Source organism: Cupressus sempervirens, chromosome 7 (genome assembly GCF_028749045.1).
Source record: "Cupressus sempervirens isolate cs-2001-9-10 chromosome 7, ASM2874904v1, whole genome shotgun sequence".
NCBI classification, from domain to species: Eukaryota; Viridiplantae; Streptophyta; class Pinopsida; order Cupressales; family Cupressaceae; genus Cupressus; species Cupressus sempervirens.
This window is the reverse complement of record NC_143124.1, coordinates 68128116-68147095: the sequence shown is the minus strand read 5'-3', so window position 1 is coordinate 68147095 and position 18980 is coordinate 68128116. Positions and strand designations below refer to the sequence as shown.

Genomic DNA, 18980 nt, shown 5'->3' with positions numbered 1-18980 from the left:
TATACATATGTATATGTATGTATATATATGTGTGTATATATATGATATATATGTATATGTATATATATACATATACATATACATATATACATATATATATATACATACATACATATAGACATACGTACATACATAGAGACATTATATGATCTATAACCATTATGATATAAAGTTTACGAAATATAAAAGGTAATGATACAATTTTTTTAGTATGATTTAATTTTAAAATAATGAGATAAAAAAAAAGTACAACCTAATATTATAGGTAATGGAAAAGTTAATCAATTGTAATTTTCTCAAATTCAAAATTCAAAATATAATTAAAATACCAAAAAATTATATTTAAATTTAAATAAATATATACAAATAAAAATAAAATTTTAAATAGTATATGAATAATTCTTGAAGTTTTTTATTCTTTTTATTACTTATTCAAATTTTCAAAATGTGCATTCATCATTATTTATTAAATAATTTATATTAAATAGAATTTTTGGTTTCAATATATAGACACATATACTCATATGGATGTATATATATACATACATATATGGAAATATGTTTGTATATATGTGTGTGTGTATATATATATATATATTATATATATGTATGTATGTATGTATGTATGTATAGATATAGATATATGGATATATATGTATGTATATATGTGTGTGTATGTGTATATATATAAATATATATATATGCATACATACATATATATGTATATGTATATATAGATGTATACATATATATACATATATATGCATACATATATACATACATATATATATGTGTGTGTGTGTGTGTGTGTGTGTGTTGGAATTACAAGTGGGAAGAGAGTAAACTTTTGAGGGGAGGGTGAATCAGGAGTTTAAATTTGGACCCATAAAACTTTCACCATTCATACATCATATGCATTAATATACTAAAATAACATGTAAAGCATATGCATCAATCATGTAAACATGTAATCAAACACACACATAACACTAGATATGATCACCTAGAAACCCTCCAACTGAGAAGGTAAAACTGGAGTGGGGATGACACCCATAAATCTTCACTACTATAGCAATAAAGTGTATCCAATTAAGGTTACAATGGTTTGACCATGAATCATGGTCTACCTTGTTAAAGGCTTACAAAGACTATTAAGTCCCACCTTGTTAGAATATTTCAACACTCTATTAGAAGTGTGCCTGGTTAGAGGACTTCAACTCATAATTAAGTAAGCACCCTCTTAAAGAATTTCATATAGGCTATTAGGACTACTCTATTAAGAGATTTAACTGAAATCACCTCTTAAAATGTCTTAGCATAGATCTTATAGTTGGCACTTTCTTGCTTGATAATAGATCTTCTCTGCACAATTTCTAATTGATTCTTCATTATCTGATGTATCAATGTTGTATTCTTCTCTATCCTTTGTTCTTCTCTAACTGATTCTACAATACACTCTTACTTCTAAGTTAGCTTGAATGCTCTGAAAACTTTCTTGTTCGCTCTTCCAATTCAATCATTCACCCCTTGTACACTCGTTAAGAATTTATGGTTTCATCCTCTTTAAGCAGACTTGGGTGGCTTAGGGTTAGGTATGAATATATGGCTAAGATTCATTCATTTTTTTCACTTAAACCTTCCCATTTTTTGATTGTTTGCATGTTATTACATAGGGAATCCACATCTAGATTTTTCCTTATCTCCAAAAGATCATAATCTATCCGTAAGTTGACTCACAAATGATTTACATAGTTGCTTGTGCCATTTTAAACAAATATTTCCAAATTGTATCACTCGACATATGAAGTCTCTAATGCTCAGCATACACTATATTTCTACTTCTAACTCAACACCTATACTGCTCGACATCCACTATTTACTTGGCATTTGAATCACTCAACATGGCCTATCTGCTCAGCACTAGAGTGACTTGACAGTCATTGCAACTCAGCATGGTCTAATATTTACATGTTGTGCTTGGCATGTATTACTAGTTCGGCATGAACTAACAAAATAGCTTAAGTGTGTTGACACTCACTTGTCAAAACCACTATGTGATCAACAATCTCCCCCTTTGACATGAGTGTCAAAAACACTTAAATATAAATAATCAATCTCATCTTCTCGAGCATAACATGTCTGTGACTCAGCTTAAATACAAAACTTCAAAATTTCAAAATTTTGCAATAACTTATAAATCTCAAAATTGATAACTCCCCCTAAGTTAATGTGTCTATTTTTTATCTAAAATCTATGCTCCTCTCTAACTTCAATGCACTATATATGATATTCTTTCATCTGATATGATCTGTCATAGCTGATATCTATATTAGTTTACTGCTTTCCTCAAAAATGTATCTCCAAAAAATGTATATCTTCTCAATGATATAACTTTACTACTAGGCTCCCCCTTTGTTATTTCTTTCTTTCTTTTATGCTCTACTCCCCCTTTGTTCATACTCCCCCATGGTATTTTTCTCCCTCACTTTATCTCCCCCAATGTCTAATGTTATTTATTCTCCCCCTTTTTGACACTTATGTCAAATGGGCTATACGCATATAATGTGTTTGTCCAAAAAATATTTATGGACTTCCATTATTATTTTAAGAGCTACATCCCAGTTGTCACATGCAACATTCAATGACTTGATATAGATTGCAAGCTCAACAGAAAGGTATCTATCCATTGGGCTAGGACCTCAATGCTTCGAAGATGGATGGAAAATTGTGAAAAAAAGAAATTCCCACTATGACACTATCATTCCAAACCTCTAATGAAAGCCAATCGTTACGCTACTCATATTCCCATGGATTGGCATTCTCCCATTGTTTATATGGACCTACATACCAACACAAGATGTGTGTACTAAGCCATCTAGAGTAGAAATATTGGGGTCTTTCTTCAGTAGAGTCTTGACATAACCTAGTTCCTTGTATAGTATCTCCATATGTGGGGTATGGGATGCCTATATACATGTCAACTTGGCTCTTATGCTAGCCTCTTTTGTTATTAACACAACTAATTGACTTTGTGTCTGAAGCAATGTATAAAATGCTTCTCACTCTAAGTAGGGTTTTGAGGTAATCTTGTACCTGATATGTTGAGATTTCTCTTCGAGCTTAGAATATGATGCTTGGTCTCTTGGGTGAAGAGTGTAGGTTCAAAAAATTTGGTGTACAATGAGAATATATTCTCCAGTACCTTCTTCACATCCTTAATCTTTTTAGCCAATGCAACTTGAGTGAGTGCTATATCACTAGATATCTTGTCATTTACCTTGCTTTGGAATTTCTTTTCAGACCATTTTAAAAGTTTAGCATTTGTATCAATGTCTTAATTATTGACCTTTTCCACTATATTTGACAGTTTTTCTAGTAGTGTCTTGGTTTTTTCAAGAGTTTGCAAACTAAATGCATCCAAAAAGATGTCCTTAATGTCTTGAAGTGCTTGCTTCTACCTGTGTTCTCTCCTAAGAATTTCTTGATGCTTTTTCTTATCTAAGGCTTGTTGCAAAATTCTTATTTGATATAATGTCAGTGTATCATAATCAAACTTAGGTATAAAAATCTCTTCATGAAGAGTGATATCTCCATAGTGAATTACCTTTTCAACTTTTGAAGTGCTAGAGCCTAGTACTGATATTTGCAATGGTATAGCTTTTGTGCTTAGCTTCTAAAGAACTTGTGTAGGTAGAGTGCCAAATGTTGGTAGAGTTACCAATGCTTGGATGGCTTCTTGCTCCTTTACCATGGGTGTTTGCTCATGTTCTTTAGGCTTTCCCTAATCTATTACTATGACTTCAATAGCACATTGTTCTTGTGCTTTAGGTACATATGTATCTATCTGTCCTATTTTATCTTTCTATTTTGCCTACTTCTTCTCAATAGTAACAACTTTATCACTTGTGTCAACCTTGGTAGATGTATCTACTATTTTTTGAGTCAAAGTTTGTACACTTGTAACTAAAGGGATGATAGAAGGTGGTTCTTGTGGATTCACCTTCTCCCTTGTGACATCAGTTACTACCTTTTGGAGCTTATCTATACTGACCAAAACTAGGTTATCACATAGCTTAGCTTGCAGTGAAGATTGGTCCAATATCTTCTTCAAGTCTTCTACAATTAGGGGATTGATGTTCTAAGCTGAAAGGTTAGAGACATCCTTAATAATAATAGTTTAAGTAGACTTGATTGTGTCATGGGGAGGACTAACACTTGACACTTGTGTGTCTTGCACACTCTATTCATCTTGTTGTTGTTCAGTTGTTGCCTTTTCATTAGTTTGCTTTTTAGTTTCCTCCTAAACTGTATCATCTTTCTTATCATCATTTTATTTGTCATGATATTTGTCATCTTCATCCTTATCATCATCTTTACCCTCAAAAGGGTCTAATTTTCCTTATTTCATAGTGGTCAACCCATAGATAAGTTTCCATATTTGGGTTGATTTCTTGACCACGTCTTCAATATTATTTTGAAGAATGTTGAAGGCTTTAATGTTGAAGGCTTTATATTTAGGTGTCAACCTAACTCCATATTTCTTATTTGCCTTAGCAATCTACCCTTTTGTCAATTTTGGCATTACTTGGGCTAAAGTTTTTTCCCTTATTTGTTTTTCCAAATTTAAACAATAATTTCATTTTTGCTCAACTAAATCATATAGTTTCTTGGGTATTGACTTGGAAAATTATAATGGTGTTGTCTTAAATTTTGACATCATTGCATATAGGGCTTCTTCCACTAGCTTTTTCTCCTCTTTGCTCAAATCATCAAAATTCACATTTCTAACATCAGATAAATCTACATTATTCTTAACATTTTCACACAAATTATCAAGATCAGAGAGTGGTTTGTGACTTACCACTTTGAATTGGCTTATATCATTCGATTCAATCCTTTCTTCATCTAAATCTAAATGTGCAACATAGTTTCTTCTTTGTTTCTTTTGCACTTGGCCACCTTGCTTTGTTTGCTTGGATTTTTTTTTGGCCTTCTGAGTTGTTGCTCGTGTATTGGCTCTATTGGTAGGTGCTATTGGCTTGGCCAGGCTTGGTTGAACAGTTTTCTTTTGCTTTTCTACTAGTTGTGTCTTACCCTTTCTCTTCTTTGGCTCATCATGAGTGGGTGCTTCCTCAACTTCTTCTCCCTTGACACCTTCTATTTCCTCTTCTTCCTTATCCTCTCCCATGCCTTGAGTTAATGCAAGAGGTTCTTGTGCTTGTGCTTGTTCTTTCTCTTCATCCTCTTCATCTACACCTCCAAATTTGGCCTTTAGCTTCTTGACCAACTTATCTTTCTTCTTGAGTGTGGAGGTAGTTTTCAATTCCATGGTAATCTTTGACTTTACCATTTCATAGTTGCCAAATGTCTTTACACTTTTATCAATTTATTTTACTAGGAGTGTTGTGATGGCTACTGAAGCTTCCTCAACATTAATTTCATACCCAAGTGGCCTTAACCATCTAACCCTTAGTGTGGTAGCTTACATGAAGGTGTAATCGACATCAACTAGAAAGCATATATCATTATAATGTTGCTCAACCAATGAGATAGGTATCATCATTCTTTCATTCATTGATTTCTTAAAATCTTCAAAATAACTTGTCGTCAATGTCTCAAAGTTTCCTTCCATCTGTTCAAGAAACTCATTGCTCTATACAACAATTGACTTGTTTGTTTTTCAACTTACAGTACCAAAAGAGGGAACTGTATTCTACACATAAAAGAATATGTAGAATAGAATTGAACCAAATTTGCATTGAGAACTGTTGGTCTTTCTAATTGCTCCAAGATTTCCCATTAGTTGTTGTAGTTGAAGCTTAGCCAAATCATAGGTATGATATTTCTTCACAATCTTATAACCAACATCCACAGTGATATAGGGTACACTATTCAATCTACTTGATTGATAGAATTTTTGAGAAATGACCCTTACAACAAGGTTCAATAATGGATCAACAATGGTATCTATTGTCATGCCTCTCTTATTCTATTTTTCTACAGTGTTTTTTCTCTATTACTTCCTTGGAATCACTCCTTAGAGTCTTGGGCTGATCTAGGGTTGGGTAGCTAGTAACCCTATGAATTATTCTTTTAGTAATCTTAATTGCCCCACGCTCTAGCCATAAAGATCCATCATGTATTTGGCTCAACACAATTCTAATTTATTTAGTTTTAAATACACTATGAAAATCTAGGGCATAAATTAAACCCTTCTTCACAATGATTTTATATTCTTCTTTTAGAACACCATTTTCACATAACCTATCATATGCTTCTCTGATTTCTAAGTCCCCAATGCTACCAATTTTAAAATTATAACATCTCCTTACATCTTAAACCATTATTACATTTGGTGGGATCATGGATAAAGTGCCAGAAGGATCTTGTTTGTAAGCTATGTTAGGAATGTCATTAAATATAGGTTATTTGACTTCATTACTAACAAGCTAAACTTTCAAAACCTCTTTCCCTTCTACATTTTTTGAGCTAGACACCATTATATCAAAATAGGGTTTATGTAAAATAAAACTTGTAGCTCAACTTGTGCTAAATACCTTGTGAAATCCAAAGAATTGATGTGAGATCATTGTTGGATTCTTTGCAAATGCCTTGAACAAGTTTCTAAATTGCCTTTTGCTATGCTCACTCTTGCTCAAATTTCAAATGATGAATAATGAGTAGAAAATGATCATATATCCTTTGAAAACCTTGCATTTAATACTTAGTGCTTGTTAGTTGTAAGCTCGGTATCAACCAATTTCAAAATCGCTCAGCATCCATTGATATTACCATCACTTGATAGCTACTGTGAACTTGACATCCACTAGATAGTCTAGCAGCTCAATATCTACTAGCATTCCACTCATCAGACATATAAAAATTTTCATACTTGGCAACATCATGAAGAACTTAAAAAAATTAACTTGAATTTTCAACAACTTGCATCTTTATTCATGCCAATGTAGTCTTTTCAATACTATCTCTTTGGAAACTAATGTATGATATAACACTTGTATATCAGTCCCACATACCTCTTGATTTTTTAGTTTGATGAGGTTTGATCACTTGACCCATTGGGTGATGTGTCCCCTTCTCCATTTAATGTGCTACAATCATTCTTCTTTTTTCATGTCTTGTTCATCTCATCTTTGATGTGTTCAACATCTTCCTTGCCTTTGCCTTTATTAAATTCACAACTTGGTGCCTTTGACCTAGTTGGACAATGATTATTGATGTGACCAATCTTCAAATAGCTAAAACATGTAGTTTGACTCAACCACCTTTTGTAGTTACCACTAAAGTGTGTCCTAATACAATTCTCAGGCACATGTCCATATTCTTGACAATAGTGATAGCTATATCTTGTATTATGATCCCAATTATAAAAGTTTCCATAGCTTCTTGCCTTTGTTGGCTTGTTTGATGACCACATTGATTTGGTTATGCATTCAAAGGCTCTATGTCCATACTTCTGACAATTATAACAATATCCTTCAAATCTTTGTTTATGCATAGTCCTGGTTATGCATTCATTTGCCTGATGACCTTGTTTGTTGCACTTATGACAATGAGTCATGCTTTTAGGCTTGAGATTCTAATTTGCATTCTTGCTCTTGCACACATTAGTAGAATGTCATTTCTTACCATGACTATGACAAGTAGGTTTGAAGTTCTTATCTTTGATGTTCATTTCTTCAGTAATTTTGGATGACTCTCCTTCTTTAGTAATTGTGTAGCCCAATCTTGATGTATCTTTGTTGGATCTAGGGGATCTCAATAATTGCTCAAAGTATTTGATGGCTTCATTTGGCTTGTTGAGGCTTTCAACAAATTCCTTGTCTCTTTTTAGGTCATTCTACAATTGTTCATTCTACAACTTCATCCTTAACATTCAGTTCATAGTTGTCATTCATCATTTGACTTAGAGTATCCAATTGCATGTTGGAGATCTTGGTTAACTCTGTTGACTTCTCTTCCAATCTATTTGCCAAAATTCTTTTGTCTACTTCAATCATGGCTTTGTCTTCCATGGCTTTCTTCTTCTTTTCAATCACCTCACATCATAGTATAGCTTGTGATTCTTGCTCTAGCTCGAGAATTCTTATTTCCTCAACTTGGATTCTATTCTTTTCATTAGATTTGCAATTGCTACACTAAATTCATTAGACTTACCATCTACAAATAGCTTCGTGGTGTCTATCTCTTTGTATACTGTGTCATTTTTTACAATAGAAATCTCTTTGCTTCTCTTCAAGGATTTCTTCAGTTCCTCTCTTACCTCATTTAGTTGATGTAGTATGAGATTTATTTCAATCTCCTAGTTCTCAATAGTCTTTCCTGGCATGTAGACTTCCATTTCAAGATCTTTTCTCTAAGTTGCAAAGCTTCTCTTTTACAAAACTTGGCTCTAATACCAATTGTTGGAATTACAAGTGGGAAGAGAGTAAACTTCTGAGGGGGTTGAGTTTAAACTTGGACCCATAAAACTTTCACCATTTATACATCACATGCATTAATATATTGAAATAACATGTAAAGAATATGCATCAATCATGTAAACATGTAATCAAACATGCACATAAAACCAGATGTGATTACCTAGGAAACCTCCAAGTGAAAAGGTAAAACTGGGGTGGGGATGACACCCACAAATCTTCACTAATGTAGCAATAAAGTGTATCTAATTAAGGTTATAATGGTTTGACCATGAATCATGGTCTACCCTATGAAAGGCTTACAAAGACTATTAAGTCCCACCTTGTTAGAGGATTTCAAAACCCTATTAGAAGTGTGTCTGGTTAGAGGACTTCAACTCACAATTAAGCAAGCACCCTGTTAAAGTATTTCATATAGTCTATTAGGACTACTCTATTAAGAGATTTAACTAAAATCACCTATTGAAATGTCTCAGCATAGATCTTGTGGTTGGCACTTGCTTTCCTGATAATAAATCACCTCTACATAATGTTTGATTGATCCTTCATGATCTAATGCATTCTCTAATTGATTTTGCAATACACTCTTACTTCTAAGTCACCTTGAATGCTCTACAAATTGTCTTGCTTAATCTTCCAATTCAATCATTCACCCCTTGTACACTTGTTAAGAATTTAGGGTTTCATCCTCATTAAGAAGACTTAGGTGGCTTAGGGTTAGGTATGAATCTACGGCTAAGATTCATCCATTTTTCCACTTAAATATTCCCATTTTCTAATTGGTTTCATGTTATTACATACATAATCCACATATAGATTTTTCATTATCTCCAGAAGATCATAATTTATCCTTAAGTTGGCTCACAAACAGTTTACATAGTCGTTTGTTCCATTTCAAACAAATATGTCCAAACTATATCACTCGACATATGAAGTCTTTGATGCTCAACATACATTATATTTCTGCTTCTAACTTAGCACCTGTACTGCTCAGCATCCACTATTTACTCATCATTTGAATCACTCAACATGGTCTATTTGCTCGGCACTCATTGCAACTCAACATGGTCTAATACTTACATGTTGTGCTCGGCATGTATTACTAGTTCGACATGAACTAAGTAAATAGCTTAAGTGTGTTGATACTCACTTGTCAAAACCAAATTGAGATCAATAATTTGTGTGTATATGTATATGTGTGTGTGTGTGTGTGTGTGTATATGTATGTATGTGTATATGTATAGACTTGTATACATATATATTATTAGAATGTTTAGAATAATTGAGAGGTGGAAAGGTGAATTTGTTATCCAAGCTCCAGATGTCCCAATTGAACAAACAAACACCTAAGCAACTTCAAATCTTAACATCCATTAGCTTGGCCTCTGTAGTAAACTTCTAGTAACATAAACTAGTAGTCCATTGTCTTAAATATAGAAGACTTATATAATCTAAACATTAAGAGTAACTCATCACAAATATCACCCATACAAGTTTGACACTACGATTTAACGTGGAAACTCAATTTGGGAAAAATCACCAACATCATATCACCAATCTTTCACTCTTTTGAAATGAGCTATGTTATGAGCCAACCCTATTAAAGTTTACAAAGTGCACTATTAAATGTGACCTTGTTAGGAGTGGCCTTGTTAGAGGACTTTAGAACATTCCATTAGAATGCCACCTTGATTAAAGGCTTTACATATGATTGTTAGGTCAACCTTGATTAAAGGATTTCAATACTATTACAATGGTTAGAAAGTAACATTAGGTTTATTAGGAAAATACAACTCACTTTGCAAACAAAGATCTTAGTTTAGCTCAAAATATTGATCAATTCACTGAGCTTCACTGTAATCTTGGTCTTTGATTCACTTGGCACCCCTTCAAGCAATTACTCTTCACCTCCTTTCATTGCTTCTCAACCTTATTCTTAATCTCACCAATCAATAGCATCAACAATTGCTCCAACCTTATTAGGTTAGCTCTTATACCTCCTTAAATAGGTAATTTTGAGGTTTTGTTACTTATACACCATCATTGATCTTAGGATTTGGTAATATTCATCAAATCCTTCCATCAATTTGTCTCTTCTTTTTTGTTCTAGAAACTTTTCTAAACTTCTCCTTGAATCCTTGCATAGAAATGCACAAACATGGTTTCCCTTGATTAAAATATTCTATAGATCATTTATCCTTATCTTCAAGACACTTTAAACATATTCCAAGAAATCAACTTTGTTGCCTAGAATTCATGATGTTTTCATAAACTATCAAAATATTGTCACTCAGCCAACACTATGTTCTGACATTCAGTCATCACTAGGTTATTCGATCACTACTAAATTTTTGTTTGAGACATATAATGATGCTCCATCAATATTGGTGCTTAGTTAAGACTATTTCTACTCAGCTCGTACTATGGCCCAGTTGACACTAGCATCACTTGGCATGAACTTCAAGTTCCTTAATTTTTGTTCCTATTGCATGGTCAAGCCTATGCATTTGGTCAATCTTTGATCACTTCATCAAGGCTTTAGTACAACTATCTTCTTCTCTTGCAACATAATTCAAACAATAATTTTATCTTGTCAAAGTCTAACTAATCAAGTGTCAATTGTAGTTTCTTCTCATAACTCAACCTTTCATTTGGGTGCTTTTATTATGACCAACTTCTCAAATCCTCTTCATCAATCATATAGATATGACACTCAAATTAAATAGCAAACTATCTCACCAATAAGGTTTGACATCAATGACAACATAACAATTATTTTAATTATAGTTTCCAACTACACACACACACACACACACACACACACACACACACACATGTATATACATATACATATATATACTCGGCTCATATTATGGCTCGGTTGACACTAGCATCACTTGGCATGAACTTCAAGTTCCTTGATTTTTGTTCCTATTGCTTGGTCAAGCCTATGCATTTGGTCAATCTTTGATCACTTCATCAAGGCTTTAGTATAACTATCTTCTTCTCTTGCAATATGACTCAAACAATCACTTTATCTTGTCAAATTCTAACTAATCAAGTGTCAATTGTAGTTTCTTCTCATAATTCAACCTTTCGTCTGGGTCCTTTTTTTATGACCAACTTCTCAAATCCTCTTCATCAATTATATAGATATGACACTCAAATCAAATAGAAAACTATCTCACTAATAAGATTTGACATCAATGACAACATAACAATTGTTTCAATTGTAGTTTCCAACAACATACATACATACATACATACATACATACATACACATGCATATACATATACATATATCTATATCTACACACATCACACACATATATATCTTTCTTTTTATTATCATATTCTATTTTAAACCCAGTTCCTATGACCTTTCAACATTTGATTTTACATGACCCACCCATTTTTTATTATAGTTTTCCATAAATATTATGATTCTTTTATAAATAATATAGACTTTTACATATTTATCAAAAGAAAATTATTTATTGTACTTGAATTTTAAATATATAAATAGAATTGTAATTTTAAATACTATATGAATAATTTATTAAAGTTTTTAAATCATTTTTCTTATTTATTTAAATTTTTAAAATTTACACTTAAAATTATTTATTAAATAATTTGAAAACATAATAGAATTTTTATTTTTAATAATAAGTATGATCAAGAACTATACATATGTCACTCTTCTATTACCATATTCCATTTTAAAATCAATTCTTATCACCTTTTAACATTGGATTTTACATCCTTCTATTTATTTATAATATTTTTCATAAATATTATAATTTTGTTATAAATACTATATAATTTTACATATTTATCAAAACTAACTTTAATTTGTAAAATGAAAAGTATAAATTGTACTTGAATTTTGATAATATGGGGCAAATTCTATGAATCTAAAACTACCAAAATTGTTTACAAATTTCTTGTAATAAATCTATATAGTTGCACACAATAATGGCTTGATGTCATTTCAATGTAGTTGAAATATTTGTTCTCAAAGGAATGTTCATTATATTTATGTTAATCTTGAATGTATACAAGGATTTTGGTTCTCTTCATGTGTACCATCAAAATTCTAATGGCCGATCTTCAAATCCCATCTTAGGAGTTAGCATTGGTTAATGTTGGTTTTATATTGCCTTTGTTGAATATATTTGTTATAATTCCTATCTTGATGATTGTATCAAAAGTTATCAATTATTTATTTGAAAGTCAATCTTACCTTTATTTCAATTGATTAGGTTTAGGTTGTCAATTTCACTTTATAAATGTTTGTTATCTCAATTTTGATGTTGGCACTTAATCTATTTTAAAAAATTAAACTCATAGGAATTTTTACATTTTAGTGATTCAAATGTTTCACATTTTGTCTCAAGGATTAAGAATTTTAAAAAAATCATACTTTAGAGAGGTAGCCCATTTACTCCAACTAATCATATCACTATCCCCAAACTTTTGAAAGATAATGATTAAAACAGTTGAATTGTTTATTTAGAGTTGAATTTTCTTTAATATTTGTATTATAAAAACTTTTTAATACATATTTAATTTTAGTTTCATTTTTTTAATATATTTTATATTTCTAATTTTTAATTTTTTTATTATATTTAATATTTCTAATTTTATTTTTTATTTTTCATATTCTAGATTTTAATAAATATGACAATAGACTAAAATGTGTTACAATATTTTTATATCTAATAACTATTTTTATATTTTCCTTATCTATAAGAATCTAACAATCTTATTGATATATTAAAAATGATAAACATTCATAATATTCAATAAATAAAAAGAAAGTTGACATTTATTTATACGGATCAATTTATTCAACAATGAATTATCTTATATCAATGTTTTTCCTATTTAATTTTTTTTTTTAAAATTATTATTTCAAAGGTCATATAGTTTAAACATTTTATACTAGTTTTAATGTCACGATTAGAGTTAGAATGAGGTTTAAAGTTTGCATTATAATCTTCTTTAGGATTTAGATTTTATATTTGGGTTATGGTAGGGTTAGAATGGAGGTTGACATTAGATTTGTCAATAAGATTTAGAGCTACAATTATCGTTAAGATAAGGACTTACATCATGGTTTGTATGATACTTAGGGTTACACTTTTGATTGGAGTACTTTTCATTAGGGTTAGTATTAAGCTAAGATTGAAGCCACACTTATGAGTGAAGTTAGATGCTTTTATTATAGTTAGAGTTGGGATAATGGTGTGGATTTTCTTCACGATTAGAATTATTTCTGTGTTTACAATTTAGATTATGATATTCTATTATCAAAATACACCTACCTTATTTCCCTAGTTGACCTTCAATATGTATTCCTATCTTAGTATGGTACAATTGCTAGTCAGATTACTTAAAAATACCATTTCCGTATTTAGAAACCAAAAGGGTAAATAAGAAAAAATAGAGCACACCTTCCCACTGCGAGTGGCTAACTAGCCAACGGAATCTCCTTCGTTATCATTTTTTTAATAAATTAAAATGCAGAAATCATTGTTAAATAATTTTAAAACTAATTATTAAATAGAAAAAATTTGGTCTGCTCCATATAGACGCTTCCCCTTCCACGTGACCAACTGTCATTGGCGGGCCCCACCAGTGTAATACCATTCCACCGATATTTTTATTAGTGGCAGACACAATCTTGGTCCCCAGCGGGTGGGATATTTTGGACTGATTCCTCTTATCTTTTTGTCTAGTGGCAGACATCACTGTCTTTCACACTCTTTCATCCCTTCTTCGTTATTTCTTCGTCTCCTCCAATAATTGTATCAAATTCCGCTCACTCTGCTTTGGAGAGTTTCACGCTTTCTGCCATTCATATCCACATTCCTCTGCAATTCATACATTTGTGTGAAAAGATTGTATCTCGTGTGGTACAAGTAATTCAAGAAAAGAGAAAGAGTACACACTTGCATGTTGCCAAATATCCAGTTGGACTTGACGAGGTCGTTAAAGATTTTGAGAAATGTTGTTCAAAGATAGCGGGGATGGTGGGAATCTTCGGACTTGGGGGCTCTGGAAAGACTACCCTAGCAAAGGAGTTGTTTAACAGGAAGCGTTCAGGCTACAATGCATCATGCTTTCTCTCTGATGTGAGAGAATCACATGCCAGAGGTGAATTGCACTGCTTACAAAGGCAGCTCTTACAAGATCTTTTAGGTGGAAATCAAGAGGCGAGGAGTGTAGACCATGGAATTGGAAAGCTGATGGATCATCTGGGACGGGCAAGGCATTTGCATTTCCTTATAATCTTAGATGATATCGACCATGAGAACCAGTTAGACGCCCTATTACCTCAAGGCATGCTGGGCTCTGGTGACCTGCTAATTGTTACAACCCGTGACCAGAGTGTGTTAAGGGGTGCAGATTTGCGTTATAAGATGAAGGGTATGGATGAGTATCGTGCTAAGGAGCTCTTCTGTAGCCATGCTTTCCATGGAGGTGATACACCCGCTGCATATGAGAAATTTGTCGAAAGCTTCGTCGATTACTGCGGAGGTCTTCCGCTTTCACTCATAGTTTTGGGCGCACATGTCTATCGTAGGGATGAGAAATATTGGGAGCAGGTATTGGAAAAAGTGAAGAAAATCCAGCCCAAAGATATAATGCAGAGGCTCAGAATTAGTTTTGACGGTCTAGACAGAGAGGAGAAACAGATATTTATAGATATAGCTTGCCTGTTCAATAAAAACCGTTCCATTGATTTGATAAGTAATGCTATAACAATCTGGAATGCGTCTGGTTGGAGTGCTGAGTATGCCCTTCAAACGCTGCAAGATAAGTGCCTGGTTGAAGTGGTTAATGAAGCATTTGAAATGCACGATCACCTTCGCGATCTGGGAAGACAAATGGCAGATGAGTTTGGCCCTCCTCGGCTATGGCGATCAGAACTCCTGCGATCTATGGTGTGTTTCTTCTTTATATTTTTTAAATTAAAAACTATAAAAAGATTTTGTCAAAATCTTTTAATTTATGCGTCTTTGAAAAGTTTTTCTCGCCAATAACACTTAACCCTTATCTTTATCTGAAGGAAGCAAAAGGATTTAAGCAAATATTGGCAGAAGCAAACGGCAGGTGTTTCCGTCGTTTCAAGGATTTGACTATCGGAAGCAGAATTGTTTATTTTATATCTGAGACTGGCCTACTGTGGCTTGAAATTTATAGTGAGAATGAAAAATTATCAACGAGCATTCTTTCATGGATTCCTCTACATAAATTGCACATTTTGGTAATTTCGAGAATGGAAGAATTGTGGAGCACTTTTCAGCAACAGTTGCAGATCAATCCTCAGGTATTTCGTTATCCTTTCATGGAAATTAAGTCTCCTTTCATAATATTTGTTTCAAGAAGATCGTTAACTACTGAGAAGCAATTCATTTGTTAATGCAACCGTCAATGCCAGGCCAGCTTCGAGTTGAGAAAGCTAAGGATTTTGAACTCTCCCTCTTTGCAAAAGCTACCAGATCTAATAAAAATGTTCAGTCATTTGGAAGAATTATATATAAATGATTCACTAGAGAAGACAGACGCAACGTCCTTGGCGCAATCAATTAAACAACTTAGTAATCTTAGATCATTAGACTTTAGGAGTACGAAGGGTGGCTTCTTCAGAGGGAATTTTGATCTGAGCAAAGGTAGAGGTTCAAACAATTCAGATTCTTCTACAAGCAGCCGCATGGATAACCTTGAAGCTATACAATTTGTCCATCTTCAAAATATATCCAAATTGGTAATTAGTGGAGAGATGTGCCCCAGACTTCGATTACTGAGAGTTAGGTATATGGGTAATCTACAAGAAATGGAGTTAAAGAAGCTAGAGAGACTGAGCACTCTTCATGTGTATGACTGTCCTCAGTTGGAAGCAATGTCAGATTTGTCTACTCTAATAGGGCTTCAAACGTTGAGACTAGAAAACTGCGATGGGTTGAAATGGGTGCCCACCCTTGCTCATCTACGTCGTCTGGAGAAAATCAGTATTGTACGATGTCGTGAGCTACAGAGCGTAGAAGGGGCAGAAGAGCTGCCAGGATTGACAAGTCTTGTTATTGGAATTCCTGATGGTGGATGTGCATCGTGCATACGGAATTACATTTGTGGATTGAAGGTAGTACTGCTTTCCCTTTGTCGCAATCAATTTATTTTGAGTGGAAAACAAGTTTATTCGGTCTTTTAAAGATGTGTTTTATCTTTAATATTTTCAGAATACTGTTTTATTATGCGCTCCTTTTACACTAATATTTAAAATGTTTCAGAAGCTTCCGGTAAAGAAAATCATGCAAATTGTTTTCGAACAAGAGGACGAAATGGGTGAAGTATCATCCAAATTGAATGAAAATATGTTTTCTGAGGTAGTTGACGCCCACGAGGTCGGTGAGATTGAGATAGAAGAGTTTGATATATTGCAGATGAGCAGCACATCGAGTGCAATCACTATATATGCTTTGCTCTTAACAACATCATCGCCTAATTCTAATGATTGGGGTCTTCTAACATTTCAATCTGATGGCGGCTATATGCTCGAACCTGAAAGGAATAGCTTAATCACAGTTGTACTCACCCAACATGATATTGAAGGTAGCCTAAGCAATCTGAGAATAGAGAAGGGAGTTCGGATCACACTGAAAGTTGGAGAAGAAGGGAAAGCTTTAACTGTATTACAGAGAATTGCTGACCGACTGTACCCACAACGTACGGTACCAAATTCGGTGGGAAATGATGTGGTAAAGCAGAAGAAGAGGCAAAAGGTATGGGAAAGTCTAGTTTCTAACAAAATGTACTAAAGATAATAAAGTCAATTTTGTTTTTTTTTCAGATTCACGAAAATGTAGTGATTTTTTTTCAATTTTCAATTACAAACTATGCAGATCATGAAGGGCAAATGCCAAAATTTTCAGAAAAAGCCATAATGTTTTCGATTATTTGAAAATTGATCAACTTACATTTTGTAGGGAGGATAGCGGTGTCCCAAAAGTATTGAGAAGTATGGTCAACTTGTTTTGGCCATTTGTTGTCGTAAAATCCATCATCTTTGTCTTATTGCAGTCAAGGATTTCCAATATTTCTAAGTATATAATTTACCTCTTTGTAAGTCCCTGCCTTAAGACACGAGAGTAACGCTTTCAATAGCTTTCCAACTATTAGTTTTCTCTTGGGAATTCATGTCACACACAAAAACCTTACCAACTTCTATAGTCTTCTACAAATATATGAATTAAATTGATGTTAAAGTTGGTGTTACTTTTTTCCTATTGGCTAGTGACATTTTTCGAGGTGGTCTTTTTCATTTTCCATTCAATATTAAAAAAAAAATCTCAAACACTCCACCTAGTGTACGGTATGCTTTGACAACTGGATGTCTTTGTTGTCTATTTCTCAGTTGTGGAAGATTGCTCTACTGACACATACCTACCAACATGCTCAACATAACTTCTCATTTTATGAACTCAAGTGAGGTATTCATTAGCCACACATAGTTTTGAAATGCTTCAATAAAAATGGAGAAGCAGAGCAGGTACAATGTCTATCTTCTGTAAAAATTTAAAAAAATTAAAGACTTTCTAAAGTTTTGTTTCTAACGTTGTGCTTCCTGCAAATTGTTCACAGAACCCGCCCACCCAGCAAGAGGAATTCCTTAGGAAGGTACAATAGTTGAAAAGGCGGACTAGAGTTTGTGAATTTATTAGAGTGCTCTATGCTTGCATTTTTCTAATTTTGTGGAGAATTCACTTGTTCGGTACCCTAATTCATCAAGCCATTTTATTGCTATATTTGTGCCCTTAGATAAAACCCCTTTGTACATAGAGCCTAATTCTTCATTTCCCAACTTTGTTTTAAAATTATCCATAGCAGTTTGCAAAAATATTTGATGAAGTGCCCTCTATCTATAGAAAGTCTTTTTCATTTTGATTTTCTCTGCTACATGACCATGCCAGGAGGAGGATTACAATTAAGCATTTAGTTTTTCCTTTGCATGTAAGCTAAATTTTGAGGTAAGCAATAGAACTCCAAAAATCATTTCTTGGATTGAAGAGAGTAGACATTTGTTCTAGATAACAATACCCATGGGAAAAGTCGGCATTCACGAAATCCCCATACTTAAAAAATGCAATTTCTGAGATAGTGTTTGGCAGGCTTGTCTTGTGCCCAAATATAGTATCATTTTACCAGTTATATATGAAATAAGAAACATGAGCCATCCCAATAAACGAAAGAGCACCTGAACTGAGCATTTGACTGTTGGACTAGTAGCTGCACTCCTCATCACTACACACACCACAATCCCCCAAACTATTCTTTTATATTTTATTTTAGCATGGAACAACTATGTAGTATCACCCAATTATTTATTTAATTCTTTTGGATACAAACATGTCAAAATTTTAAACATCAACTGATCCACCTTGTGTTAGCTATTAAAACAAAGTTGGATTTGAGCCGATGAGAAAATCGTATATGGTAGTGCAGGAAAGGGTAGCTAGCCATGTTGGCAGGTGACTA

The 18980-nt window shown here is 33.1% G+C and overlaps 1 protein-coding gene across 1 annotated transcript in view; it reads left to right on the top strand.

The window, feature by feature from the left end:
* Positions 1-17292, top strand: part of LOC149545524 (disease resistance protein RRS1-like) — a 30762-nt gene extending 13470 nt beyond the window's left edge. Inside the window, exons 2-5 of the mRNA XM_089793790.1 lie at positions 14180-15388; positions 15472-15774; positions 15886-16587; positions 16736-17292. Coding sequence (XP_089649916.1) covers positions 14180-15388; positions 15472-15774; positions 15886-16587; positions 16736-17263 — 2742 coding nt within the window. The 3' untranslated portion in view covers positions 17264-17292. The remainder of the gene's footprint in view (positions 1-14179; positions 15389-15471; positions 15775-15885; positions 16588-16735) is intronic.
* Positions 17293-18980: the final 1688 nt, after the last annotated feature.